This window comes from Polypterus senegalus, chromosome 4 (genome assembly GCF_016835505.1).
Source record: "Polypterus senegalus isolate Bchr_013 chromosome 4, ASM1683550v1, whole genome shotgun sequence".
NCBI lineage: Eukaryota > Metazoa > Chordata > Cladistia > Polypteriformes > Polypteridae > Polypterus > Polypterus senegalus.
In genome coordinates this window covers 157,037,786-157,065,725 of record NC_053157.1, presented here as the reverse complement: position 1 = coordinate 157,065,725, position 27,940 = coordinate 157,037,786, and the positions used below count along the sequence as shown (strand labels likewise).

The window sequence follows — 27,940 nt, the reverse complement described above, 5'->3', positions numbered from 1 at the left end:
TTAAAACTATAAAAAATATTTAATTACTGTATACAAGACATTTACACTGGACAGTAGACCCGTTAGTATCAGCACGGCATTTTACCCATGATGAAAATAAAAATTAACAACAAAGAAAAAGCATTTGTGTACTACATAATATGGGCCCAATTTTTTTTAATGAGCAGAGAAAAGCTGCGCTGCATCGAGTGCCCGTTTTATTGGCTTTCCTGGAAAAGGCTACTGTGCTGTAAGACATCCATTGCCGACTCGTATTTGAGGACATCTTGGTAGAACTGCTCAATACTTTTTTTCAGAGCTCTTAGTGCAGACGTTCGGGCTTTTGTTTTGTAGTTTAAGTGAAGCAATTTGTCTGTTAAGTAATGCAGCCACAGGACGTTACTGTGAGGGTGGTATTCACTCCAGCTGTTACTGTAAGAAACAAACATACGTCATTTAGTACACCAAAAAAAAAATAAGTTCCATTTTGCAGTGCTGTTTTTAGGAAATGTCAGTCACATCTAAATTCTAACCATTGTGTACAAATATAAAAATACCTTTCTTTTAAAGGTTTGTACAAATTGAAGATCAATTGTCTATATACAAATAACGGTGTAGGTAAATGCAGGGCAAAACTAATATGGATAATAAAAGCTACCAGTTTTGACAATGAGGCTGTTCATAGTTTATACACATGTGGCTGTGCAACGGGTAGCCATGTCGGCTCACACCGGAGACCCAGCGGGATTCCTGGCCGCCCAGCCCTTGCTTTGCAGGCACTTCCTCGCGCGGCTCAGAGCACAGTACATTAAGATGAGAGGAGCCCGCAATCCGAATCCGACAAGTACTGCTTTTGGCATGGTGATTTGCAACAAAATAAAAATACCAACATGTCTAAACTGAACAAACCGCAATAAAACTAAGGCTGATTAATGCATTAAACTTCTCCAACTGGACTGTCATTCAAACCGACTCTTGTATTAAAATCTTTAATTGATGCTTTGCCTCTTTAAATGATATATAGTGTACACTACTAGGCACTGATTTAAACTCTTTTACAATTATTCTTTTAGAGAGGTTTCTGGGTTGTTAGATGCATTTTTTTTGGAAAGTGAAAAATAATAAAACCACCTTCCTTATCAGCTTGGTGTGATTAAGATTAGCACAGCCTGGGAAAACTACTTGGGTTAATAATGTAAACATGACAAATAATTACTGATCTCTTTGTTAATTCCACATGGACAGATACCCTCAAGTTTAGAAGGCAAGCTGCACAGAAACAGACAACAAAACATCTTTGTGTTCCCACTGAACTTGGCGAAATACAAACCTCTGCAGACTGAAGAAACACTTCAGCAGCTTACCCAGGCTTGAAGCGACTCAGTATCATCATCATAAATATCTTTCAACATCACTCTTAAAATATATTTCCCATTTTGGTACTAATGCTTTATACTAAAATAAAGTTTACATTGTTTGGGTGGGCCAAAGTATAGTGCTAAGAGCACCTTGTGTTGTCGACTGCCATATTCCCACAGGGGTTAGTGGCCAAGGAGGGACAACTTTAACAAGCTGAGCAGAGAGCAGGCACATGTGCGGAGTGATGCTCAGGTCTGAAGACAACTGTGTGGTCAGCTTATGCCAAGCTAGCACGTCTGTTTGCTCGAGGCAGCTGTCTATGTGTGGGTAAAGCCCTAAACATGGGGCGCTATAAAGCAGCTGCATGGCAGTCTCAGTTTGCTTAATGCAGCTGTCTTGTGGACATGAGGTGCTGTAAAGGACACACTGTAAATATTTAGCACTCATTCACACATCATGGTTAGTTATAACTACACAGTGCAGGTGAACCAAAATAACAAAGAGATGGACTTGCAATACACACAAATCGCTGCCAGTCTCTGCCTTCCCAGGACCCTGAGCTGGATTGATCAGGATGGTAACAAATGACTTACGGTTAAATAAAGCAATATACACTCCAGTAGATACCAGAACGTCTCCACAAAGTTTCAACATTTGTTTATGTAATGGCTGAAACTGACAACTCATGACAGACGCCTTTTCCCTGAAATGTGCATGAGTGATTTTAGGAAAGAGGTTTACATCTGTATTCCGATTTATCCAATCACATTCCAAGTCAAGTAGATGGATTGCTTACCTTCACTTAACGTCTGAAGTGATTCTTATTCGCTCTAATTCAAATCCACTGTTCCTAAAGATTTCCTTGAAAGTTTTTTTGGCTGTAATATGCTGGGATAAGCAGAAGAAGCAAACCAAAGAGCCACGGTAATTGTTTTCAGGTCCAGTTCTGGGGGACCCTCAAGGCTGTAGGTTTTTATTCCAATCAATTTCAATATCGGTGCACCATTCCTACTTTAAATTGCTCTCATTGACGAGTTATCTGGCCTATTTCTAAGAAATTCATACGTATTTATGTTTTTTCCATTGCTTATATTCTTACGTTTCTTTGCCTAATTTCCTTTTAGTTTACCCTTTTCTGTACAGTTTGCTACCTTAAGGGTATCCAAATGCTGATTATTAGCATTAGCAGTGCAGATACAAATGCAAAGAACTGGTCTCCTTATTAAGAAATGCTTCTTAGAAATAAGCAGACAAATGAATATGGCACTGTAGTAACGTCTCTATGGTAGCATTCAATGTTGTCATTGTTTGAATTAAATTACGGGAAGCAAACTCTAAAGAACAGAAAAATGAACATTATCCCTTGACTAAGACATGGTTCAGACATGAGCAACCAAAGCCTGCACTTGAATCACATTGAAGATCAATGGAAATCCTTGAAAAGAGCCAGTGCAGACATGGCAGCACATTTCTGATGACGTAGCAAAAACTGCCTCCACCCACACTGGACCATGGAGATTTCTAAAAAGAAAGTTCACTGCAAATGCAGATGTTATCAGTCCGAAAAACTAAGGGATTCTTCAGGTTTTTTTTTCTTTTTCTCATTTAAATTCACTTTAGATCTTGCAGCTGTAATTTCAGCACTTCACATTTAGAAATGTTGAATAAAACAGAAGTATTCAAAATTTAAATGTATCATTTTATAATTTCATGAGACATTAAAGGAAGGAGCTGCATATTTTTTGCAATTACTACCGTATATACTCACGTATTAGTTGGGTCTTGAAACCCAAAAAATCGAACATAAAATCAGACCCCAACTTATATGCCCGTTTTTACATCTTCTTGCCTCCTCCAATCTCGCATCAGTTTCTCAGACACATTGAACTTTGCTGAAGCAGCGCAGTTACCAATTTTATTTTGCCACTTCAATGACGTTTAATTTAAAACCAGCTTCATATTTTCTTGTGATCGAACGCTCCATCATAGATAAGGGATGCTCTTACGATAAAAGTGTATGAGGGTGTGAGATACAAAAAACACAAAACAGTGCAAATGTCGCTTCAGAATAGTTTGGGTATCACCGTGTGGTCACGTAGGCACAATACAGAGAGAGGTTAGGAGGACGCACTGATACAACATATTGCTGCACCCACATAGAAAAAAAAGGCAGTGTGCTCCGTGGTTACTCTCTCAGGTGGGCGTTAGCATATCATAATCTCTTGTACCAATAGCGTGAGTTTTCCGCATTCAACTTACTTTGTATATGACCGACATTATAAAATGAGAGAAATTATATGGTAAAATCCAGTCCCAACTTATCCGCAAGTATATACGGTATTCATTAACCTGGAAATTAAGAGTCAGCACCATTACAGTTATATTTTACCTCAACTAATACACTAATAACTATGTACAGTACATCATTTTAAAATTAAATGTCCAACTTAAATAATTCAAAAGAATAGACTTAAAAATGTTCAACACTTACTTATTTTCTTCCCTCATTTTTCTATAAATGTCAAACTGATAGTCTCCTTGTCCCATAAAAAGTGCTTCATCAGATGAAATATCACAAGAAACTGTTAAACCATCTATGGAATGAACATATTGAGTTAGAAACACCCGATTTTCAATTTTCTTTATAAAATGTTTAACAGTAAACAAAGTGCAGTTATGTGTATAACATTTCTGCCTTCTTTTAAAACATGCTGACAAAAATGGTGACTGCTGCCAGTTTGTACACAACAAATGTTTAAAACTACTCTGCTTACTACTTGCATTGTATTTTAATTCAAACTGATCCATCACACATATACTATAAAAACAAAAAAAAGCAATGGCCATAAGCCATCTACTAAATACAAGCATCACAACTTTGGCCTTAATGTGTATTCTACCACACTGCTGGCACTAAGCTACAAGTTATTAAAAAGTATCAAAATCATAACTTTATCAATAATGCTAAGAGCTTTATTTCAGGAACAATGTTTGCTAACATAAATAGTCACTAACCATGAAGTCTTCAATTGCCTGTACTTGGATAAAGTTATAACTATATACATTCAGTGGAAAATGTGTTTCAAATATGAGTTAATTAATTAATCTGAACTTGCATTAGGTATTGAGCGACTAACCTATTTCCAGTCTAGACAGACTGTAGTCTATTAAATTCACATGATAGCCGTGAGTTATTAAATTGCGTTTAGTTCCATTCAACATGTATTCTTCTTTCACATTGTTGGTTTTCTTCACAAGTATATTTCCCCAATGTAAATCTCTGTTCAACAAAACAAATCATTTAAGGGGAGTTAAGCAATTGAAATATTTTATATCAAGTAAAAATATATATATATTGAATGATCTCTTATAACCATTTAAAAGCATCATAAAAAGGAAAAAAAAAGTTCTGACATAGTGATTGCCTAACGGGAGACAAAGACAAGACACACAAATCATTATTTATTATTATGGTACATATAAGGTGGTGTTAAACATCCACTAGATAGAAATGTGAGGAGGAATGAGCAAATGATTTGCGAATGGGTTAGTAACATTTATGAGCTAGTGTGGGCTGTTCACAGGTTGAGAGCCCCCATTTTTTAACTGACAAAAAGAACTGTCAATAGGGAATATCGTCCAGTAACCTTAGCACTGGGCGATATTACAAACTTTAGACTTGGTGTCATTTAGTGGAAGAAATGTGTTAACCCATAATATTTTCAATAAAAATATTGAAGATCCCTTTAAAGAACTACAGGCTTCCTCAATCAGCAGAATTTAATATCAGTTCAGTAGCAAATACTGTATTAGAAAAATCTATGAATAACCAGAACAACTTTGAAAACATGGAATAATTTTTTAGCTGGGATTACAATTTCAGAAAAGTGCTGTTAATAAATTAACACAAGTTCTGTTTTGTGAGCTGTACAGACTACTCTTCAACACTTGCTTCATTAAGGAGAATACAATTTATTCATAATACAAATATTAGAGAAAAGGTAAGCATGTACATTGGGTTCAGGAAGTAGTCAGACCTCTTCATCTTAAATCTCAAAATAAAGTACGCATAACTTTTAATGGATAAACTTGCAATTTTTACTCATTAGTGTATACTCAGCAACTCATGACGACAAAGAGAAAACATGTTTTTCAGAAAGGTTATTCAAAAACTGACATTTCTCATTCATAGAAGTATTAATATAGGTACTCTGTAGAAGTCTTTTTGGTAGCAGTTATAGCTTTAAGTCTTCTTGGGCAAGTCTCTACAAGGTTTGCACTCCTGGATTTGACCAGGTTATTTCATTCTTGCAGGCAGATCTTCTCAAGATCCATTAGATTTAAACTGCCATCTTCAGGTCTCTTCACAAATGTTCAAGGGGGTTTAAGTCTGTGCTTTGGCTAGGCCACTCAAGAACTGTCAGAGACTTGTACCCGTGTCACTCCAGTGTTGTCTTGGCTATATGTTTAATGCAGCCAAATATATAGAGATTTTTGAAAAAACCTTTTCCAGAGTGCTCATAAACCTTCCAATAATTCTGACAAGTCTTCCTGTCCCTGCCACTGAGAAACACTCCCATGATATGATGTTGCCACCACCATGCTTCAACTCAGGGATGGTATTAGGCAAGTAAGGAACATTGTCTGGTTTTCACCAGACATACTGCTTGGAGTTCTGCCTAAACACTTCATTTTTTGTTTCAATAGACTAGTGAATATTTTTCCACATGGTCCCAGAGTTCTTTAGACCGTTTAGCATATGCCTTTTACTCAAGAGTGGCTTTAGTCTGGCCATTCTACTATTAACTACCGACTGCTGAAGCACTGCTGGGATGGTCACCCTTTTTCCAGGTTCACCCATGTTAAGAGTGGAAGTTTGAGGGTTTATTACAGTGACCATTGGAGATAGATATCCCCATATATATGTGAGGCTGAGTAGCATGGTTCATACATGGTTGTTTCAGGATGGCAACTGGGCTGGATTTGAGGAGCATTCATGTATGCACATTTACAAGATGTTCGTCATTTATAGAGGTACACTGCATACAAAGGTGTGTACACAAGATTTTATAAATCAAAAAAATTTGTTGAACAAATATTTTCACTCTGTCCACCACACAAATCTTATAAATGAGGCCCTGTGAGATGAAACAGCCAGAGACTTACACCTTATGTGCCTAGGATGCACAATCAACTGAATCCTTTTCTTTTGATTGATAATGCCTTATCGGACAAACAAACAGAGGACCACTCGAGCAGTTCCACAGTGAAATTCACCCCTTAGCTGGCTAAGGAATTTCACTTTGTCCGAGAGGCGTTTTATTAAAGAGTGCAGTCAAAGATTGCTCAGGTTTGAGTGATGCAGTAAAAACCTCACTTTGATAACCAAATCAAAAGATGACAGCAAGGAAAAGTGAGTTTGCTGGTCTACCAAACCATTTACAATATCTTCCTAATGCAATCTGGCGGCAAATAATGTTGAAGAATCTTCTATCGATATCATAGAAATTACCAATTGATTTTCAAAAGTAAACTTGTTAATATAGTTCCTACTTTCAAAATGGAAGCCTTGACTTTTACATATAATTAAAGAAAGTAAATCATTTCTGAAAAATAGATATTAATTTGTGCAATTTAATATTTTTTCCTACCTGTGTTCAAAACAAAAAGCCTGTTCAGCCACAGCTAAGGCTGCAGTAACCTGATGCAAAATACTCTTTGCTGTAATCAGTGAAGGCAGCTAAAAAAAATGAAAACATGAGGAATACTTTTTATATTTAGAGACACTTTAAAATATTTCAGTAAAAATAACTAAAATAAGACCATTTAGACCACATTGATATATATCCCTGTAGGTTTAATCTAAAATCCCATATAAATTGTAAACACTGAAAATTCAGTGGGATATCAGATGATGGTATTTAATTAAGGCAAAGAATCATCATGGCACATTTAACATACCTAAATTTCAATGATGATTAGATGCAATTACTGTATTTAATGCCGATTGTGTAAAAGTCTAGTAACATCCTAAAGTTTTGAAGCAATTAAAAAAAAAAATTGTACCTTCAAACTTCACGAAACAAGAAATAAGCGTATTCAAGACAGAAATAATGTTACTTCACATCAAGGGCTGTAGGTACCATACAATCCTTAAAGAAGCCTTTATATATCTGATCAAGTCAAGTGCATTTTCATCATGGACTGTAATTTTGACTAACAGGGATTACAGGTATTATAATCTATACAGGATGGCACAGTGAGCTAGTGGTAATGCTGCTGACTCAGAACAAGGAGACCAGGGTTCACATCCAAGGTGCTCCTCGTGTATAGCTAACATGTTCTTCCTGGTGCTCCAGTTTCTCCCACAGTTCAAAAACAATGCAGGCTGGCTGAACTAGTGATAATAAGTGGGTTTGGAAGATGGGTGGATAATTTATACTATGAAGACTAATCAAAAGGGCATATCTAACACTAAAGGCAGCCTAATATCATTCATTTAAAAAGACTCTGAAAGTGGGTCATAAAACCAAGTCTAAAAAATTTACCAGTGAAAATCTGTTGGAGATACACATTGGAAATGTTCACGGTTTTCATTGATTGACAAGATTTAAGTGACAGCCATTTAGTTAAGCAATATCAAGCCCCCATTTGTATAAAATGCTATTTTAAAACAACCAAAAACTACGCCCACTGCATATACTGTATCTGCAGCTTTGTGAGAATCTTATCAAGGACACACTGAGCAAACCTTTAAGACAGAAGTCCTTCACAGTGATTATGAAATTACTACCGAATCAAAACAGCACCTAAATTATTTTCAAGAAGAGGTCCTCAGCTTACAGTTTTCTATTACTAGCCTCAACATGTATGGATAATGCTCTTCACTACTGCTATACTTTTTCGAATATTCGGCTAATATACATTAAATATCATTTAAAACATTGCAAGTGCTGTATAAAGCTTACCAGCAAAACTGAAAAACAATAAGGTGGCTTTCTTCACTTTGCAGCTTATATAGGTTAATCGAAAGGAGAGCCCCCTCTTCAAATTAAAAGCAAGCCTAATACTCCAAAATATCAACTTACTTTTTTTTGCATGTTTTCAAGATCACTCCCTCCAAATTCAAATTCTAGTACCAGAAACAACTGGTCATTTCCAAAGAAATCTGAAAAATAAATCAAACATCTTTTAATCTTTGTTGCTACTTACTGAAAAACACATGGTTCAATATGATTAAGAACTTTATACAGAAGTCATTAGTGTAAAACATTTTAATGCCTAAGAGCATGCTGGTGCACTGGCAATGTGTTTATCTAAGAACAAGTAACTACTCTAAAATCTCTAGGATTATCTCTTGCTAGGGGAAATCAATCAGCTTTTCCAATCATCTGTATATCAAGTAAAACTTGAGTTAAATTTTACAAATAATTTACACACATGCTTTTTCTAACTGGGGATCTTGAATTGGTCTTTAGGCAAGAAATGAGATGTACTCATTATAATCTTATATTAATTTACTAGGGGGCTTTGCCACCTGCTCGCTTCGCTTGCCAACCCCCAGGTTTGGCTAACCGGATATACAATTTAAAGAGATTGTTATTTTCATGGGAATTGTTACATATGCATTATTTTCATTTACTTTAAAACATCAAGTAAAACAATACTTGGAATTAACTTTTCTTCAAGATCACATTGAATTTTGATTCTGTGTTTGGACTTACATTGTGACAATGCAATGTATAACTGCCCATGAGTGAATATTGTTTCTTTCTCTCTAATAAATAAACTGACTTTTTCAAATGTGTGTCCTTGTGATTTGTTAATTGTCATACCAAAAGCTATTCTCACAGGAAACTGTAAACATTTTAATAAAAATGGCATATCAAGATCTCCTTTGGTGTCTAATGTTATCCTCGGAACATGTACTACATTACCTTTCTTGTCACCTGTTAAAATTTTACATGTTAGAATTGTTTGACCAATTTTTAATACAACTAATCTTGTTCCATTGCATAGGATACATAAATTAAGCAATAACATTACGATGCAACAGTAATTCGGCTGGTGGAAGACCGGACAGTGTTAACGCTTGTAAATATTCTATATATTGTAAATTGATGCTTTCATCTTCCACACGATCACCACCAACTGCTTCAGCATAGTCTATTGATATGCATTAAATCAATTTGTCGTGTAACCAATCGACAATTTTCGCGTAAATTCGTTTGACTTCATCATTTATCGCTGCCATATTTAGATGAATGGGTGATTCTAAACTGGATGTTCAGAAGTGTGTGTGTGTGTGTTTATTAGGAAGCCCTTAAATGGATTAATGTCTGTCCAGGTTAAGTGCCGGAATGCACATGATGACCGTAGTCTTGTTTGAAACTAGTTGTAAGTATGGCGTGACTTGAAAGAATCTGATGGTAAAAGTCTCCATCTTTGAAGTCTCTTCAAACAGTCAAATCTCGTTGCAGGATTAGTCTCATTTCATCCCAAGATTTTTTATTATATTAGAGAGAAAACAAAGTCATTAAGTTAGGGTATTTTACAAATCATGTTCAAAGGATTGAAAGCAAGTTTATAATTATTGCTTGTATGTTATTCATAATAATCAACCCAGCCATGGGCGGCAAGGTGGCACAATGATAGCACTGCTGCCTCACAGGGTTTGTGTCCTAGGTCCTTCCTTGGTGGAGTTTGCCTGTTCTCCCTGTGTCTGTGGGGTTTTTCCTCCCACTGTCCACAGACATGCAGGTTAAGCAAGTTGATTATGCTGAATGAGGCCCTGTCCTGCCTTGTGCGCCATACTAGCTGGGATAGGCTCCAGCACCCCCTATTTCCCTGGTCTGGATTAAGCAGTTTAGAAAATTACATGACAAAACAGCCATTACAAAAGGTTCAGGCAATGACTGGTTTCGTTTGTGGAAATCACTTGTTTTGATAGATTGGTCCAGTTATGGTTAAACCTGAGTAGACGATAATGTGTTTGCTTCTGAATGCAATTTTCAGCCAACAGTGATATTTTGGAATTGAAGGTATGCAATGCTTAACCAGGGGAATCTTAAATCTGTGCAACTTCTTTCGGATTCTATTGTAAATAAATAAACCACAGAAAAAAAATACTCACTTGTTGCTGCTCTAATATATTTTCCTTTAGACATAACCAAAATTAACTTTCAGGATTACCACTTCCTTACCAGGGAATTTTATGTATAAACACTATCAACCCATAAAATTGCATGATCTCTGTGGTATTTAACAAATAAATCCCAGGAAATTCCTAGGAATGTTCACCAGAGAGTTTCCTCGGCTATGTATTGAAGAGGTAACAAGTAGGGAATCCATTCCCGGACATTTTTCATTCTGGCATTCCCGGGAATGAAACTGCTGTAATTCCCGGGAAACTGGGAATGACCAAGCTTGCATATATAGTGTGTAAAAGTGTAAAAATCGATTAAGAAATAACAGAGTTATAATTGAAAATAATTAAGTGGCACAGTTTTTTGGCCCATGGTGTAGTGTGTTGCCGATTAATTCAGCAAGCTTCATTCTTTGTTTAGTAGAAGAGATAGAATTAGAATTAGAATTAGAACAATCTAGACGAGAACAGGCCATTCAGCCCAACAAAGCTCGCCAGTCCTATCCACTTGCTTCCTCCAAGAAAACATCAAGTCGAGTTTTGAAAGTCCCTAACGTCTTACTGTCTACCACACTACTTGGTAGCTTATTCCAAGTGTCTATCGTTCTTTGTGTAAAGAAAAACTTCCTAATGTTTGTGCGAAATTTACCCTTAACAAGTTTCCAACTGTGTCCCCGTGTTCTTGATGAGCTCATTTTAAAATACAAGTCTCGATCCACTGTACTAATTCCCTTCATAATTTTAAACACTTCAATCATGTCACCTCTTAATCTTCTTTTGCTTAAACTGTAAAGGCTCAGCTCTTTTAATCTTTCCTCATAATTCAACCCCTGTAGACCTGGAATCAGCCTAGTCGCTCTTCTCTGGACCTTTTCTAGTGCTGCTATGTCCTTTTGTAGCCTGGAGACCAAAACTGCACACAGTACTCAAGATGAGGCCTCACCAGTGCATTATAAAGGTTGAGCATAACCTCCTTGGACTTGTACTCCACAGATCGTGCTATATAACCTAACATTCTGTTAGCCTTCTTAATGGCTTCTGAACACTGTTTGGAAGTTGATAGCTTGAGTCCACTATGACTCCTAAATCCTTCTCATAAGGTGTACTCTCGATTTTTCGACCGCCCATTGTGTATTCAAACCTAATATTTTTACTTCCTATGTGTAATACTTTACATTTACTGACATTAAATTTCATCTGCCACAAATCTGCCCAAGCCTGTATGCTATCCAAGTCCTTCTGTAATGATATAACGGATTCCAAATTATCTGCTAATCCACCTATCTTGGTATCATCTGCAAACTTAACCAGCTTGTTACTTATATTCCTATCTAAATCATTTATATATATTAAAAATAGCAGCGGCCCTAGCACTGACCCCTGTGGAACACCACTCTTAACATCGCCAGTTCTGATGAGGTTCCTCGCACCATCACCCTCTGCTTCCTGTGTCTGAGCCAATTCTGCACCCATCTAAAAACATCACCCTGAATTCCCACTTCTTTTAACTTGATGCCCAACCTCTCATGTGGCACCTTATCAAATGCTTTCTGAAAGTCCAGATAAATAATATCATAAGCTCCACTTTGATCGTATCCTTTTGTTGCCTCCTCATAGAATTCCAACATGTTAGTAAAACACGACCTCCCCTTCTGAACCCATGCTGACTGTTCAGAATAACTCCTGTCCTTGTCATGTGTTGCTCAATCTTATCCTTAATAATTCCTTCCATTAATTTTCCTGTGATGCTTGTTAAGCTTACTGGCCTATAGTTGCTTGGATCTGCCCTGTCACCCTTTTTATATAATGGGATGATATTTGCCATTTTCCAGTCCTTTGGAATCTCTCCAGTGCACAGTGACTTCCTAAAAATATGTGTCAAGGGTTTATATATGTACTCACTAGCCTCCTTAAGAACACGAGGATAAATATTATCTGGGCCTGGTGATTTGTTTGATTTCATCTTATTTAATCTGAGCAGCACTTCTCCCTCTACAATTTCCAAATCCCTCAGTACCTCCTTAGTAGTTGTGTTTACCTCTGGCAGGTTATCCACTTGCTCACTTGTAAACACCTCAGAAAAATGTAAGTTTAGGGCATCTGCTATTTCATTGTCTGTATCTTTTAATTCCCTTTACTATTCCTGATGAACTTGACCTCCTCCTTAACTGTTCTTTTACTACTAAAATACTGAAAGAATCTCTTGGGGTCTTCTTTGCCTTATCTGCTATATTCCTCTCCAACTGTCTTTTAGCCTCTCTGATATCCTTCTTAATGGTTGCCCTCATTTTCTCATACGCTACGGTTCTCTTTGCAGTCATTAGTCTTATATGCCTTATACAGCAGTTTTTCCTTTGCAACTTCTTTTTAAATCTTTATTAATCCATCGTGGAGATTTTTTAGTTTCCTATTACTTCCAAATTTAGGTATGTATCTGTCCTGCATTACATGTAAAACATTTTAAACCTGTTCCACTGCTCCTCGACTGTCTCCACATTTAAAAGCTTATCCCAGTCTATCCTACTTAGACTTTGTCGCATCTGCTCAAAATTAGCCCTACTAAAGTTCAACTTAACAATTTTAGTCTTTGCATCTGTACTCTTACAAAATACTGAGAATTGTATTACATTATGGTCACTTGACCCTAGTGGTTCAATCACCTCTACACCCTCAATTCTATCCTGATTATTACAGAATACTAAATCCAGATAGGCTTCACCCCTTGTTGGTGCTTTAACATGCTGTGTTAAAAACAGTCGCTGATTACTTCTAAAACTCCTGCTCTTGTGCTCCTCCATCTGTAAGGTTATCCCAGTTAATATTTGGATAATTAAAGTCCCCATGACTATAATATCCCCTGTAAACTTGCCTTTTGATATTACTAAAAGATGTGTGTTGAAATTACTGTCTGAATTGGGTGGTCTATAACACACTCCTAAAATGAGACCTTTTTCCCTAATATTTTCCAGGCGAAGCCACATGTCCTCACTAAGATGGGGCTCATCATCCAACTGAAGATGACTTACATTTAATTCCTGTTTGGCATAAACAGCAACCCCACCTCCTTTTCTGTTCTGTCTATCCTTCCTAAAAATGTGTATCCCTCTATGTTACACTCATCCCCATCTTTGTTATTTAGCCAGGTTTCCGTTATTGCTATAATATCATAATTGTGCTCTGCTACATACAACTCCAACTCACTTACCTTATTTTTGATACTTCTAGCATTAAGGCAAGCTATTTTTAATGTGTTAATCCTTCTATCTTTACGTGTTTGCTTAAAATTTACATTACTATGCATTTTTATTTCTACACCATTGTTTGTTCTTCCATGTATAGATCTAAATCTGGCCTGTCCTAAACTCCCTGCCCCCCCATTCCCTAGTTTAAACAATCCTCGACTAGCCTACACATACGCCTCCCCAATACATTGGTGCCCCTCCGGTTCAGATGTAACCCGTCCACGGAACAGGTCCCATCTGTTCCAAAAGGAGTCCCAATGCCCCATAAACCTATACCCTTCTACCCTGCACCAAGATTTGAGCCACGCGTTAAGCCTTCTAATCTCCTCAATCTTACCTGGACTGGCGCGTGGCACAGGCAGAACTTCGGAGAAGACTACCTTGTCAGTTCTGCTCCTCAGCTTGGTACCTAACTCTTTGAATTTGGATCGCAGAACTGACAGACTACCCTTATGTATGTCATTTGTTCCAACGTGGACAATGACAACTGGATCCACCCCCGCTCTGGCCAAGAGCCTATCCACCCTTCCAGGAGGTCTCCCACCTGTGCTCCCGGAAGGCAACACACCGTCGAGACTCTCTCTCTGGAGCACACCTGCGCTTCAATCCCCCTAATGATTGAGTCCCCAACTATCACTACCTCTCTCTTTTTGGGAACTGGTTTTGAGGTGGCCCGTTGGGGCTCCTCAACCCTGCCTACCACCTCAGAATTATCAGAGTCACCGTCCAGCTCCGCCAGGACATGATAACGGTTAGACACTTCTAATTCTGGGGTTGATGCCCCCGGACAGTGTGCACCCTTTACCTTACGCCTTGCGACCGTGACCCACCTATTCCTACCTGTCTGGTCTGGAATCTCCTCCGCGCCACCTTAGGGGTGCACACTATCTCTAAAGGACACCTGGGCCAAGTCCGCCAATTCTCTATTACAACGCAGGTCAGCCAACTCCTCCTCCAGTTCAGCGACCCTGAGCTCGAGGTGCTGGATCAGCTGGCATCTCTTGCAGATGTAGCCCTCATAGACAACTGGCTCTTCCAAACCATCATCTAAAAGTCCAACATCCAACAGGACTTGCATTGCACTGGCCTCATTATTAAAATTTGATTTGGGATTACTAAGCTGCCTTAACTATATATATATTTTTTTTTTCTTAAAATTAAATTTCTTCTTCTTTCAGCTGCTCCTTAACTTAAATGGTAACACTAAGATCTGCTACAGATATTTTACACCTTTTCCCCTTAAGCTCCTGTACTGTTCTCCCTCTCAGCTGCCTGCTGTTTGCCTATGAGGTTAACTTTACTTTTCTCTGTCTCTTCTAGCTTTGCGCTCTTCTTACTTATAAGCTCTTCACTCGCACTGTTTGTATTCCCCCGTATTAATGAACCAATACGCTGTCGCCCACTTAACTGTTCTGCCTCTGGACCGCTAAGGACTGTTTAATCTAAAATAAACAAATAAATAAAACTTTACTACCTTATTTGCTCCTACTGCTCCTTGTGCCTGATCGGTGTCTTAACGCTGGCTGCTTACCTGCGCACTACTGAGTTTCCACCTTTTACTGCTTTGAAGTCAGCCGCGGCCTTTTTTTCTTTTCCTTTAAACTAAGGAATCGCTGTTACGACGACGCGGTTATTTATTTACAAATGCCGATATCAGTTACTGCTGCTTTCTACCCTGCCGCCTCGATGCTAATTCAAATACAGATAACAAGAAAAAGAACAAGTACAAATAACTTTTCCAAGCGCACTTCCAAACACCCAGCTACTTTTGCTCTTGTGCGGGCGAAAAAAAAAGCAAAAAAAAAACCCTTCTAAAGGGAAAAAAGCTTTAAAAATTCCCACACGGTTCCTTAGAGGCAACCAAAACCCAAGTTTTTAAGAGCAAAATGTATTTTTAATGTAAATCTCACACCACAGAACAAACCAACACTCTCAACAGACTCTAGCGTTTGCAAAGCACACGTCAGCACAAAGATAGGGAGCTTTATTGACTAAATTTAGTAGCACGGAGAGCAGAATATTATTAATACCCAACTCTGACCAGTACAGTTGGTGTGCATAGTTGAAGTAGACACTGAAAATGCAAATTAAACACACAGATACTACAGTATATATCCAACTATCACACTTTTTAATAATCAGATTTTTATAGTTCAGAACACCATTTTATATAAATAAAAGTGTTATAATCATTTACAAAAATATTAATTCACAAAATATTAACACGCTTATTAGGTGTAATATTTACCTTACAACAGATTACCTTTTTAATAGACTGGACCTTGTTTTGTCAGGTTTTTCTTTTCTTTCTTTAAATATATTGTGTACAAAGCTTAATGCCTTTTACTAATTCAAGACATCAGTACTTAATCTAAATTCTGCACTGAGAGGTTAGTTTTTCGAATAGTTATTTTCCCCAGTTTTAGTTTGTGCATTAAATATTGGGAGGCAATAAAGTTCTTCATGAATTAAAACTGTGAAGGCAGTTGTTAGTAAATTTTATAAAGGTACGCACATACACTAGAATTTAACACATTCATTTTTGGTCAATAGACACCATTAGCAATACTTGTGTACTTATCTTACTAATTAATCAGCCTTGGCATATACAAAACTTAAAATGATAATTTGTTAAAAATACTGGAATCATCGTAAACATATGTATATTGTACCTGGTCGATCATTTTCAGATTGTCTCTCTTTATCAAATGCATCCCAAGCCTTAAGCAGGGGTTCAGGATAGGATCCCTTAACACAATGCAGACTAAGGAATAAAATAAACAAATAAATAAGACAATGCTATACTGTACTTGACAATGAACTTAAATTAAATATTAAAAATTCTACACTAGCAACATTCCTACAATTAGAGAAAAACTATACAACTTTTTTTTTCTTTTTTAACAAAAAGGTGTTACATATGTTCAAAGGGTCTGGAAGAGCTTGACCATTTTTTTTTTTATTTTAACTAAGTCTATGTCTACAATGCGCTGACAAAATACTAATATAGCTAAGCTATAAATATATAACAGAATTGCTAACTTTAAAGTTCAAGTAAAACTTTAGGTACCATGTTGAACAAACAAGCAAAAGATATTTATGTGACAACAGCAAACATGATGTTATAATAGCAGATGTCAACTTCCAACAAGTATTACATATCTCATAGCTCATAAAATGAAACATAAAAGTGATGAAGTAACACATACCTGTGTAAAGTTATAAAACCATCTGATCGATTGTGTTTTCTTTCTTTCAAGCTGCTTAGTTCCCTGTGAAATACAGAATAAAATAAATAAATGCCTAAACAAAAGCCAAGTTGTTTTGAACAGGTTGTCCATAACAGCTTTCCAAAAGCACTGTGCTACAATGCAGATTTTTTTTAAGACCTTTATCTTGGTACAAATAATTCAATGAGTGATTAATATTATTAGCAGTGTATTAAGTGTACAAATTAACTTCAGTAATCCTAAATATTAAAAAGTAAAATAGATATATCTAAATACTCTTGGAATGAAGGCAAAATAAATATTAGTAGCAGAAAATGTTATTTAACACAGGTATACACACCTGTGCATGATTCAAAGGAAGAATGAGCAGAAGAATTAAGCTGCTTTGAACGTAGCATGATGGCGCAGCGGAAGCACATAATCCACAACTCTAATGATTTTTTCATGCAAAACAGAGTCATGTGTGCATAAAGAAAGGGCAACCATCCAAAAAACATTCAGTCAGTTACAGATCGATGGTCAGAAACATTGTCATGGAGCTTGATGAAACAAATTCTGCATAGTAACAGAGTGTCTTAGAGGGACACCGTTAATCTTAGTCAACACTACAGAAAGAGGCATGTTGAAACACACAACTTGATATGGCTTTCATACTGGTCAGTCATGCAACAATTTTACTGTCTTTTAGTACTCATAAAAATAATCTTGAATTTATACGGTAGATAACGTATGGCAGCCAAGGAGAACAATTTGAGTTCCAATCAGATTCAATCTGTCTGTTGTCAAGAAATCAAGATGATGAAGATACAACAATTTGGAGCATGTTTATGGCTCCCATTGGATACCTTGTTGCAAGTACAGCAAAATTTGAACAACACAAGTTATCGCAACATTTCTGTGCATTACATTTACCTTTATTTAACTGTCTTTCAGTATCACAGGAAACTTTTCATTGAAGTACTTTAATAAAAGTGATTCTATTTGCATTACAGTTGGAGCACATGACATTTCCAATATATGGAAAAAAAATAGAGATACATAAGGTTTTCAAAGATGTGTACAATATGCACCTCTAGGAGTTACATCATTAAATCCACTACTATTAAAGAAAGAAAAAAAATATATAAAACAAAACCTACTTGGAAATAATGATCTCATGTAGGATTTCACCAAACATCTTCTGGTTCTCTCCATTCACAATATCCTTTCCCTCAATAGGTATGATCTTAATTGAAATCAGAGATATACTGTTAAACACACACATATACAAACATACACAGGATATAAAAAGTCTACAAAATCCCAGACTTTGGGTAATACAAAAATAAATGAAACAAACATAAAATCCTGTCAGAAATTCCACCTTTATTGCAAAATTGCAATCTATACAAAGCAGATGAAAACAAATCAAAAACTATTCAGTGAAAAAAGGAAAAAATCATACAAAAGCCTGGTTGTATTAGAGTGAGCACCCTTTAATAATCAAGGATTTGGCTGCATTCAGAATCAACCAATCACAATAAATCTCAACTGAAATAGTAGTCAGTATACAGCTGACATCAATTAATGTGGCTCTGACTGAGCTCAGATGAATTTTGCCAGTTCCTGTAACGATTATGCAGAGATCCAAAGAGCTTTTTAAACATGTATCATCGCTGAAAGGAATCAATCAGGACAGGGGTACAAAAAAGTATCCAAACCATTAAACATCCCATGGAGCATGGTGAAGACAGTCGTCAACAAGTGGAAAAATATGGCCCAACAGTGACTCTACCAAGATCACGTCCTCCCTCCAAGACTGAAGGGAAGACAAGGAGAAAACTGGTCAAGGAAGCCACCAGGATGCATACAGAAACATTAAAGGAGCTGCAGGATTTCCTGGTTGTTCCCTAGATGTGACAATAATCACTCGTATTTTTCATATGTGTGGGTTGTGGGGTAGGACAACAAGACAAAAGCCTTTTCTCACAAAGAAAAACATCCAAGCCTGACTAAACTTTCCAAAAAGGTATACCCAGTCTCCTGTTTGCCACAAAAATAACACAGCACATCATTAAAAGAGCATCATACCCACAGTGAAGCATGGTGGAGGCAGCATCATGCGTTGGGGTTGCTTTACTTTAGTAGGAACTGAGGCTTTAGTCAAGGCGGATGGAATCATGAATAGCTCCAAGTATCAGTCTAATTTGGAACAAAACCTTCAAGCATCTGCTAGGAAGCTGAAGATGAACAGGAACTTTGTCTTTCAGCATGACAATGGACCCAAAGCAAACATCAAAATCAACAAGGTGATGGCTTCATCAAAAGAGGATCAATGTTCTGGAATGGCCCAGCCAAAACCCAGGCCTTAATCCATTTGAAAATCTGTAGGGTGACTCGAAGATCAGATCTGGACATTTTCAGTAAAGAGGACTAGACAAAAATCACAAGTCCAGATGTGCCAAACTGATAGACTGAATGCTATAATAAAATCAGAAGGTGCTTCAACTAAATACTAGTTATTGGGGTGCACAGTAAGTTATAAGAAGTTATAATGGAGCTCATTACTACAAATGCCACTAGGTGACAACTGAACTGCTTTACAAGATACCTTTAAAGCAACAAGTTCATCATTGTTATTGGTTGTGCAAAACACTTCTCCAAAAGCTCCTTCACCAATCTTTTTACACTGCTTCAATTTATTTGATGATAAGCAGTCTTCAAATGATAAAGGGCCTTCTTGCTTGCATTCATGATAGACTTTTTCCGCATCGGAAATGTCACACATACTGTTTGGAGAATTCTGTGCATTAAAACAAAAATGATTAAGAGAGATATGTATGTAAATTTAGATCTATTACATACTATACAGAACATCATTTCCATATTAATTGTTATTTTTCTGTACCCACATTGTCTACTTCATAGTTGCGAGCAGTATGAACCTACCCCATATAAGAAATAAGGCAGGAAATCACCACTAAAATGCCTGGTGCACATCAGGAAAATTCAGAGTTACCAAATCACACTAAAATGCACTTTACTACAAGAGAGAAAATAAATTAATCAGAATACATGCATATTGGAGGAATATGCATACTATAGCTTATAGAGACAAGATTTGAATCTACTCTTTTAGAGTAATTAAGCAGCAGCACTAGCCACTACCCAACAGTGCCACCCTAAAATGGGGGAGAACCTGCAAATTTCACACAGACTGACTGCTCTGCATTGCTAGCTTAAACAAAGTATGCTCCAATAATTTATTTCAATAGTTAATCTTAAAAATGTTAAAGTAGAAAGTAGAGTTTAGACATTAACAAAGTTCTGAATTAATCTATATAACATTAAATATACTTAAAACATATTTAATCATGCAAGTTTTCATTAAAGGTATGTGCCGAGAGAACAGAATTCAAGCTTTAAATAATTTATCGCAAATCTCTAATATATTTTTAAATCTTATACTTGGCTCATTTATTGTGAAGCCATGCACATTGAAAGATGCTTGTAAAGGCACATTCAAACTTACATTATAGCCAAAAAAAAAAAGGCAATATGGAAAAGTGTGGATGAACATAATAGCACATACAGTAAGTACATACTTAGGTTAAATCACTAAACAATTTTGAAACACTGGGAAGAGTCTGAGTAGACTTGGTGTGTGATTTTTAAAAATCCCTAAATTATATATTGCATAGAGTGACCTAAAGCCAAACACAAATCTTAAATGTATAGTTTCATTTACAGTTGAGGTATTCTGTGCACTTACCAATAAAGAAACGTTTCCTGAGAAATGATTCAAAGATTCTGCAGTTAGATCAAGGTTGGTCCTCAAAAAATTTGTAGTTGTATCTGGACAGGAAAGGTTCAATTTCTTTGGAGTAAAAACAGCTGAAAAATAAAAGATCATGTTTTTAAAAAATAATGCCATACCAATATCAGGATTCATTAAACTGATTAGTGAAATGATTTCACATGTAGCAAAAATGCTTTAAGCAGATATTCACAAACAGGTTACAAACATTATGTGGAGGCACCGTTCACATAAAATTACAAGAAGTACCAGTTCTGACATGCAAACAGATCTAAAACAGATTCTGCGGAGGAAAAAAAAAAATCTTGAGCGGAAAGCTAGCATAAATAGCAGTTTTTACATTCACTTTACCCATATGTTTTTCAAACTTACTGTCCCTAATTAAATGCAAATTCATGATTGCATTTATTTACATATATGATAGCCAACATGAGACACATCTTTGTATGGCATTAACATATTAACTACGGCTGAGCTATCTGATATGAATTACAATGCAAAAATTTTATTTGTATTATTTCCATGATATGTACTGTATATTTTTGAAGGGGACTATTAAAAAGCAAATTATTTTTTATATGGTTTCTGTTGTACCTATATTCTATAATCTGTACATTTAAGGATTTTAGGATCTTTTGAGTATTTTTTTTCTCCACAAAATCCCTTTAAAATAACTTTAATTCTGTAGTTGTGTGCAATCTTGCATAATATCAGTTTTTGTGAAGTTGCCGTGTTTGTGCAGACTTGCATTTGGCGTTGACCTGAAAATTCAGGGGTGTCTCGAATTAGCAAATCATTATCAATGAGAACATTCACCAGCTACAGAAAGATTAGCGGTTGTGTGGGAACCTGCAGCATTGTAAAGCAAAGACTATAGGTTGCTGAACCTTGCTGCAAGCTGAGGGAGGAAGGTATACTATTTAGAAAATTGTTCAGTTTAAGCTCAAATTCCTTTTCAGCAAAAAGATAAGCAACACATAAAAGGTAATGCACCACCTAGTGGTCAACACGTTTATTATACAAGACTACTGTATTCAAAAGATTTGTTTTCACAAAAACATGTTACACATCTCTTAATTGCATGCTCAAGTGTTGCTTTACAGTATTTAAATTAAAAATAACCATGAGGGAAGTTAAAATGACATCTTTTCAGCAGCTTAAAGAATTGTCTCGGGTTTCCCTGCCTTCTAAAAAAGAGCATAGATGTCTAAAGAAACATATATAATTTCTCAAATCTTCTATGTAATAAAATGCTAAGGGCTGTGTATGTCTGATCCCTACGAGCAATCTGATTAGTCAGTTAAACTTTCATGACATGATCAACAAAGGAAGTGCTACTGTGAGACATACTATGCATTTTAAAGGTGAAAGAAGCACACAAGAGTCACCTTCAAAGACAGGAAGTATGAAAGTGGACAGGAGGCCATCAAGGCATCTTGAAATGAGTCTGAGAAGCAGACTTAATGGTAACAAGCTAAACAGAGGGAGTGCCGGTCAAGAGAGGTTCAGACACACAAGGATACTCAAGAAAGGCACTGAAGGTACACATACAGAAAGTGAGAGAATACATTTTAAAATATCTGACCATTCTTTAAGAAGTAACATGGCTAGTGATTCTACAAATTTCACTGAAAGCATTGTCCAAAGTTAATCTGACACTGTATGGTACGTCGGAATGTGATCATTTGTGATACTGTGCAACAATTTAAGAGACTGTTTGCTGTCATTGCTGTTTTTAAACTTCCATTGCTGCACATGCCATGGTCTAATAATTAATAAGCATCAAACTGAACAAGGCTGGCAAGGTTAAAAAAAAAACAGACTTCATTAAAACACAGTTAAATATGTCTACTAGTTATTTTTTTTTGATACATCTTGCATTGTCTTTATGAAGCAAAATTATAATTCCTGCTTTCTTAGACTAAAGAAACATTCAAATTTCTACTGTTCAAGAGTTAGGATTTCTGTAAATTTCCAGTACCCAAGTATTCCTGAATTGCTTGTCTTTTGTTATTTATGTTTAGATAAGACAAACTGTGCGCTTTCAAAGAGACATGTAAAGGAAATTATATGTACAGTACTTCTCTATTTGTAATATGATCATGCTTCCGTTTGCCGAGTGAAAGTAACAAAACTGATAAATGCATACAAATAAAAACAAAAAAGAAGACCATCCTTACAGAGGAAGAAAATCATAAATATTCCAGTATTTTTTTTTCATGTTACAAAGTAATTGTGATAAGCTCATAAATGCATGCATTTCACAAATTCAAAAGCAAAGTTAAAGAAATAATTAAACATACCTATTTTTTTCTTGTGTATAGAAAGTGCTGCTTTGAGCCTTGACCAGCTGTGTGTATTTAATAATGTCTGGAAACTAAAGTTCTTTGGAGTGGCCATGAGTGAAACATCCTTGATATTCAGGAAACAGTCACCAAGTGTTGTCTGTATAAATCCAATAAATATTTAATTAGTATACAGTTTTAAATGTCAACTTTTATGAAGAAAAATGAACAGATGAAAATTATTTCAACTGCAGACAGTAGCTTCCAGTCATCCAAGTAAAGTTGCAAGTTATAATCCAAATTCATTAATTTCATGTTTTAAAGGCAATTTCTAAAGATAGAGAGATACTTTATTAATCCCAAGGGGAAAATTCACATACTCCAGCAACAACATACTGATAAAAATAAACAATATTAAATTATTTTGGCTACATGTCAGTCTAAAAGTACCTCTTATGAGCACAAATGCCTTAGATGAATAACTAGTTGGTGTTTTGGGAGAAACCCAGGATTGTGGTTTATTTGTTACTCATTCTACAAATTAAGTGATTAACAATAAGCTCTAATTTTACTTTGTGAAAATAAAAAGAAAAGTTCACACTGTGTCTCAAATTTTCCAAATATAAGCGGACCACCAAAAATGCCATTTCAGGACAAACTGGTTATTAATTTGTATTTTTATTCTTATTGAATAAGGTGAAAGGTCCATGTTACATTAAAACTAGGGGCAATTGGGTAGCATGGCCGTTTTCAAAATGTCCAACAGGGAGCTCCCACTTTAAAAGTCATTCACATCAAACTTCCCTCTGCTGCCCAACAGCATATAAATGCAGCATCATTTGTGTTCATAAAAGACATGACCATCTCACACTAAATGAGGCAAGATTAACTAAAAGGGCACATATCACTAACATTGCCAGATTCATGTCTTTACTGATGAGGCAACTATTCATTTTGTAGGCCCCAAACCAATACATTGACTGATTTATCATAAAAAGAAAAAAAAGAAAAGAATTCAGAGCTACATGGCACTATTGTCTAACCTAGCATCAGCCACTAGATAGTGTTGTGTAGAAATCTTCCGAAAAAACTGCAGAGCCTATAAAGCCATCTCAGGCCGTGAAATGAGCCCGGTGGATTGGGCGCAGTTCATTTTTATTTCAGTTCTAAATCACAAAACATCCTAATTTTGTACATATTTCTCATCATCCACTTTACATGTTATCTTCATAATAAAGACCTCGGCTGTACCGGTTTTCATAACAATTACCTCGCCTTGTTAACTCTTTTCCCCTAATAATCATCAATCTTTTCATAACAATTATTAGGACTTGAAGGTCGCACTTGCTTCATGGACTGGAGATGATCATCATCTGATCACGTTTTACATTTTTCACATTCCTAATCTTGATATAATAAAAATTGGAGACCTTTTAATTGAACAGTCCTCATAATTAAGTTGGAATCAGGGTGACCCACATATGAGAAACTGAACTGTTCAATTAGTAATTGCTTGTTGCACCAGCATCCAGCAAGACTAAAATCATAAGTAGCTATGCTGGTAAGTGCAGCACACAGTTTAACTGATAAGGGCTAAGCTGCTGGAGCTGAATGAAAATGGCTGCTTTGATAATCAACTCTTAATCTCCTGTAAAGCTCAATCTTAGCCAACACAATGCAGCGTGCTTTCAACTTGATCATCTAGAATATTCATAAACCTTAAAATATAAAATTAAATGCCATTTAAAACATTTTTATATGTTAAAAGTGTTTATGCACTAGAAAGTTTACTTGAAAGTTTGCAGAAATTGTTTAGACTTTGTTGAGTCAAAAGGCCCAGCAGAACCACAATGTCCCAACGCAAAAGTTTGTTTACTCATCCTTGGTTCATAGGGAACAAGGCAAGTGAAAAGCAAGCAGGCCACGTTAAAAACAAAAGCAGTGGCCTGTAAAATAATAGTGTCTGTCTAAGCCACTTAAAAAGACGTCAAGCATCTCCTTTAAATAGTCAATAGTTCTAAAACAAATAACAAGGCATATTGATCCTTGATCTAAACTTCAACAACAGAAACTAACCCTGAATGGACCCACAATCCATTATAGGGTTCAAAAAAATCAAAAATCTAACACTAAGCTGAAATTAACACTTTTACAGTGTCCTTGAAATTAACATATCAGTTCCAAAACATTCACATATTTGACAAAGCACATACAAAATTATTATAGAAATGAATGTGTACAAGTGACTTAACCTCCAACTACATTATGAAAACCAAAAAGGAACATCCATGTGGTGTTTTGTTGTCACTAGCCACTTACATAAAAGCTTCCAGGAAGTGGAAAAAACAAAATATATTATCTATATTAGTCACACAATGTTATATATTTCTCATTCATTTTTTAAAAATACAACCTAAAGTTTAAATCAGGTTTTAAAAATAAATAACATCTGATTTGAGATTATGAATTATTCCTATTTTTTTCTTACACAAATCTGTGTTTACATACATTTAAACTTAAGTTTACAGCTGATATGCCCAATTTGAAATTTATTTTCCTGTACCTTAGAATTTTTATTCTTAAAAATATTTTTTGGTGATAAATATGCTTACCTCATAATTTGATTTTTTCTGGTATTTCTTTAATCCAAAATCAGTCAAAGAGAAATTGGCATTGCTTGCTGAAGAAACATTGCTTTTCCATGTTTTTTTGCTTTTCTTTTTCCGATCATTTTTACTCCAGCGGTTTGCACTAAAACCACTGACACAGACTTTACGAACAGTTTTAGTTTTTTCCTTGGGAACCTCTTTTAGTACATCTTCAGGAGCTATTTTTTCTAGCTTACTGGAAGACAAATAATTTGACACTTGGAAAGAACATGAGTCAACAAGGGAAGAACCCATATTTGTATGCTGAGAAGTATTCAGTGCGGAGATAGGGTGCTGTGCTGTTAGACGTTTACATGCAGCCAGATTTTCTGCTAGAGCTCTTGATAAATTTGGTTGCTAGATTTCTCTCCAGGGATTCACTGTTTACAGGGTCACCTGTATAATCTATAAACGGTTCTTCAGAAATTAAGGAATTAAATCCAGAGAGATTGTTCATGATGCTGCTATTTGTTAATGCCATCTGATCCATTTTAGAAACATCTTGTTGCTTTTCAATATAACCAGAAATTCTGTATTGCCTAGATTGCAGCTCCTGTTCACAGCCTACATTTTGCTTGATGAGATATGGTGGTATACTCGCATATTCCAGCAAAACCACAGGCTGCAAAGAAAGGCAACGCTTTTTGATCATATTAACATCCTGCATATAATTGCCAGAATTTACAAAATCACTTGTGTCAGGATTGTGCTGAAGTGATATTGGTAAATGATCCATTTCAAGCCTTAATTTCTCATTAGATTTAACCACCTGTGAAGAAACAGTAATGGTGGATTGTGCTTTTAATTCCTGTGCACTTGTTGAAGCAGGCAATGGCAAATGTACATTTGATTTTTCATTTGATAATAGCAGATCATCAACAGAATCTTCGATGACAGAATACAAATGTTCAGTACTGCTTCTTGAACGGAATTCATGTTGTGTTTTCAGTGACTTGCTGGACATTTCTTTTTGGTTTATCGTAAGCTGGGATTTATCAAGTTTTTCCAACATGATGACAGGTTGCAATGCATTTTTCTCAATTAAAGTACATTTATCACCTCTTTCAAAACATACAACAGGTTCTGATGCAGAAAGTCTACTTTTGAAATTAGAAGCCAAGTCCAAGTGGCTTTCCAGATATTTCTCACAACCCAAAGGTCCGTGGTTATCACATCTATCAGTTTTCTCTTCTAATTGTACTCTTTCAGATTGGGACTCTATAAAACTACTAGAAATATCTGAAAACAATTCTTTGGAAATTTGACTTATGTTAGAAAATCCACAATGTCCATTTTGTGAAATTATTTCCAAAACAGATTTTGTACTTCTTAAAAGAGAAGCTGGGCTTTGCTCTTCAGGATATATAATATGCCCAGTGTTTTTCAAATTATTTCTTTGTCTATGATTCATATTTCCATTAGATTTCATAGATTCATTCTCATCATTGCCAAATGAAATGTCACTTAGGGAGGGCTCGTAGAGTTGTTGACCAGATTTTAATACAACAGATGGAGTACTACACACCACTGGTCGCTTGAAAGCTCTTTTTGTTAATGGTCTGTCAATGGGACTTTTAAACCTAGTCTTGTTTAGATCAAGTATATCTTTGTTTTCTTCCCTTTGGAAACTACACACTTCTCCTGAATTTTCTGAACTTAGGTTGAGAGGAAAATTAGATGTATTCTTTTGAATGTAAGTTGGTATAGATCCTTTCATACTGGATCTCTGGAAATGTGATATGCTCTGTAAGAACAACATGAAAAACTATTTTAGATTATATTAATGCATGTAGCTATTGCACTATAATCATTTTGTAGAATAATATTTAAAAATATTACAGATTTTGTACTTAATCAATAGTGAACAAATGGGAGGAAAAAATGAAAGTAAATCCAAATAAATATGCATCACTAGTAGATACCAAAAACAGTTTATTTTTGCAAAGCTAAGAAGGGATGCCTGATGTACTGTACAAACCAATCAAAATAGTAAAGTATCAGAGGTGATATTTTCATATGCTGTACACTTTGTGATAAAGTAATGATTATAAAAATAGCAGAAAACTTTATTAATTACATTCTGTAAATATGCATATTTTAAATGGTCATATTGCATAACTTAAAACACTGTGACAATTTATTCTAAGCACTACAGTAGCATAACAATATACTACTTCCTATTGATATTGTCCTGTCAGCTATTTTTCCAATACCACTATTTCCTGCCAAGTGCATCTTAGAAAAACACAAAGGCAG

The 27,940-nt window shown here is 35.8% G+C and overlaps 2 protein-coding genes across 3 annotated transcripts in view; both read right to left on the bottom strand.

Annotated features, from left to right (window-relative positions):
• Nucleotides 1–26,037, bottom strand: haspin (histone H3 associated protein kinase). The gene is made up of 12 exons (XM_039751545.1): nt 25,649–26,037; nt 23,055–23,196; nt 20,707–20,828; nt 19,546–19,737; nt 18,095–18,180; nt 16,935–16,997; nt 16,398–16,489; nt 8,427–8,506; nt 6,990–7,078; nt 4,476–4,618; nt 3,830–3,932; nt 1–411 (listed from the first exon to the last, which is right to left on the bottom strand). The coding sequence occupies exons 1-12, from the start codon at nt 25,937–25,939 to the stop codon at nt 198–200; spliced, it is 1,617 nt and encodes a 538-aa protein (XP_039607479.1). The 5' UTR covers nt 25,940–26,037; the 3' UTR covers nt 1–197.
• LOC120527758 overlaps nt 25,970–27,940 on the bottom strand; it is a 28,198-nt gene continuing 26,227 nt past the window's right edge. For both annotated transcript variants that reach the window (XM_039751542.1, XM_039751544.1), the window contains one exon: nt 25,970–27,428. In XM_039751542.1, the coding sequence (XP_039607476.1) occupies nt 25,995–27,428 (1,434 nt within the window). In that variant the 3' untranslated portion in view covers nt 25,970–25,994. The remainder of the gene's footprint in view (nt 27,429–27,940) is intronic.

What these genes read in the sequence shown, in the direction of transcription:
- haspin (XM_039751545.1), bottom strand. Translation starts at nt 25,939, where the DNA reads ATGGGTTCTTCCCTTGTTGACTCATGTTCTTTCCAAGTGTCAAATTAT. An exon ending in GCTTTTTGTTTTGAACACAG is followed by an intron (nt 4,619 to 6,989) that starts GTAGGAAAAAAT and finishes TTTGTTGAACAG; the next exon opens with AGATTTACATTGGGGAAATA. An exon ending in TCTGTCTAGACTGGAAATAG is followed by an intron (nt 3,933 to 4,475) that starts GTTAGTCGCTCA and finishes TTCATTCCATAG; the next exon opens with ATGGTTTAACAGTTTCTTGT.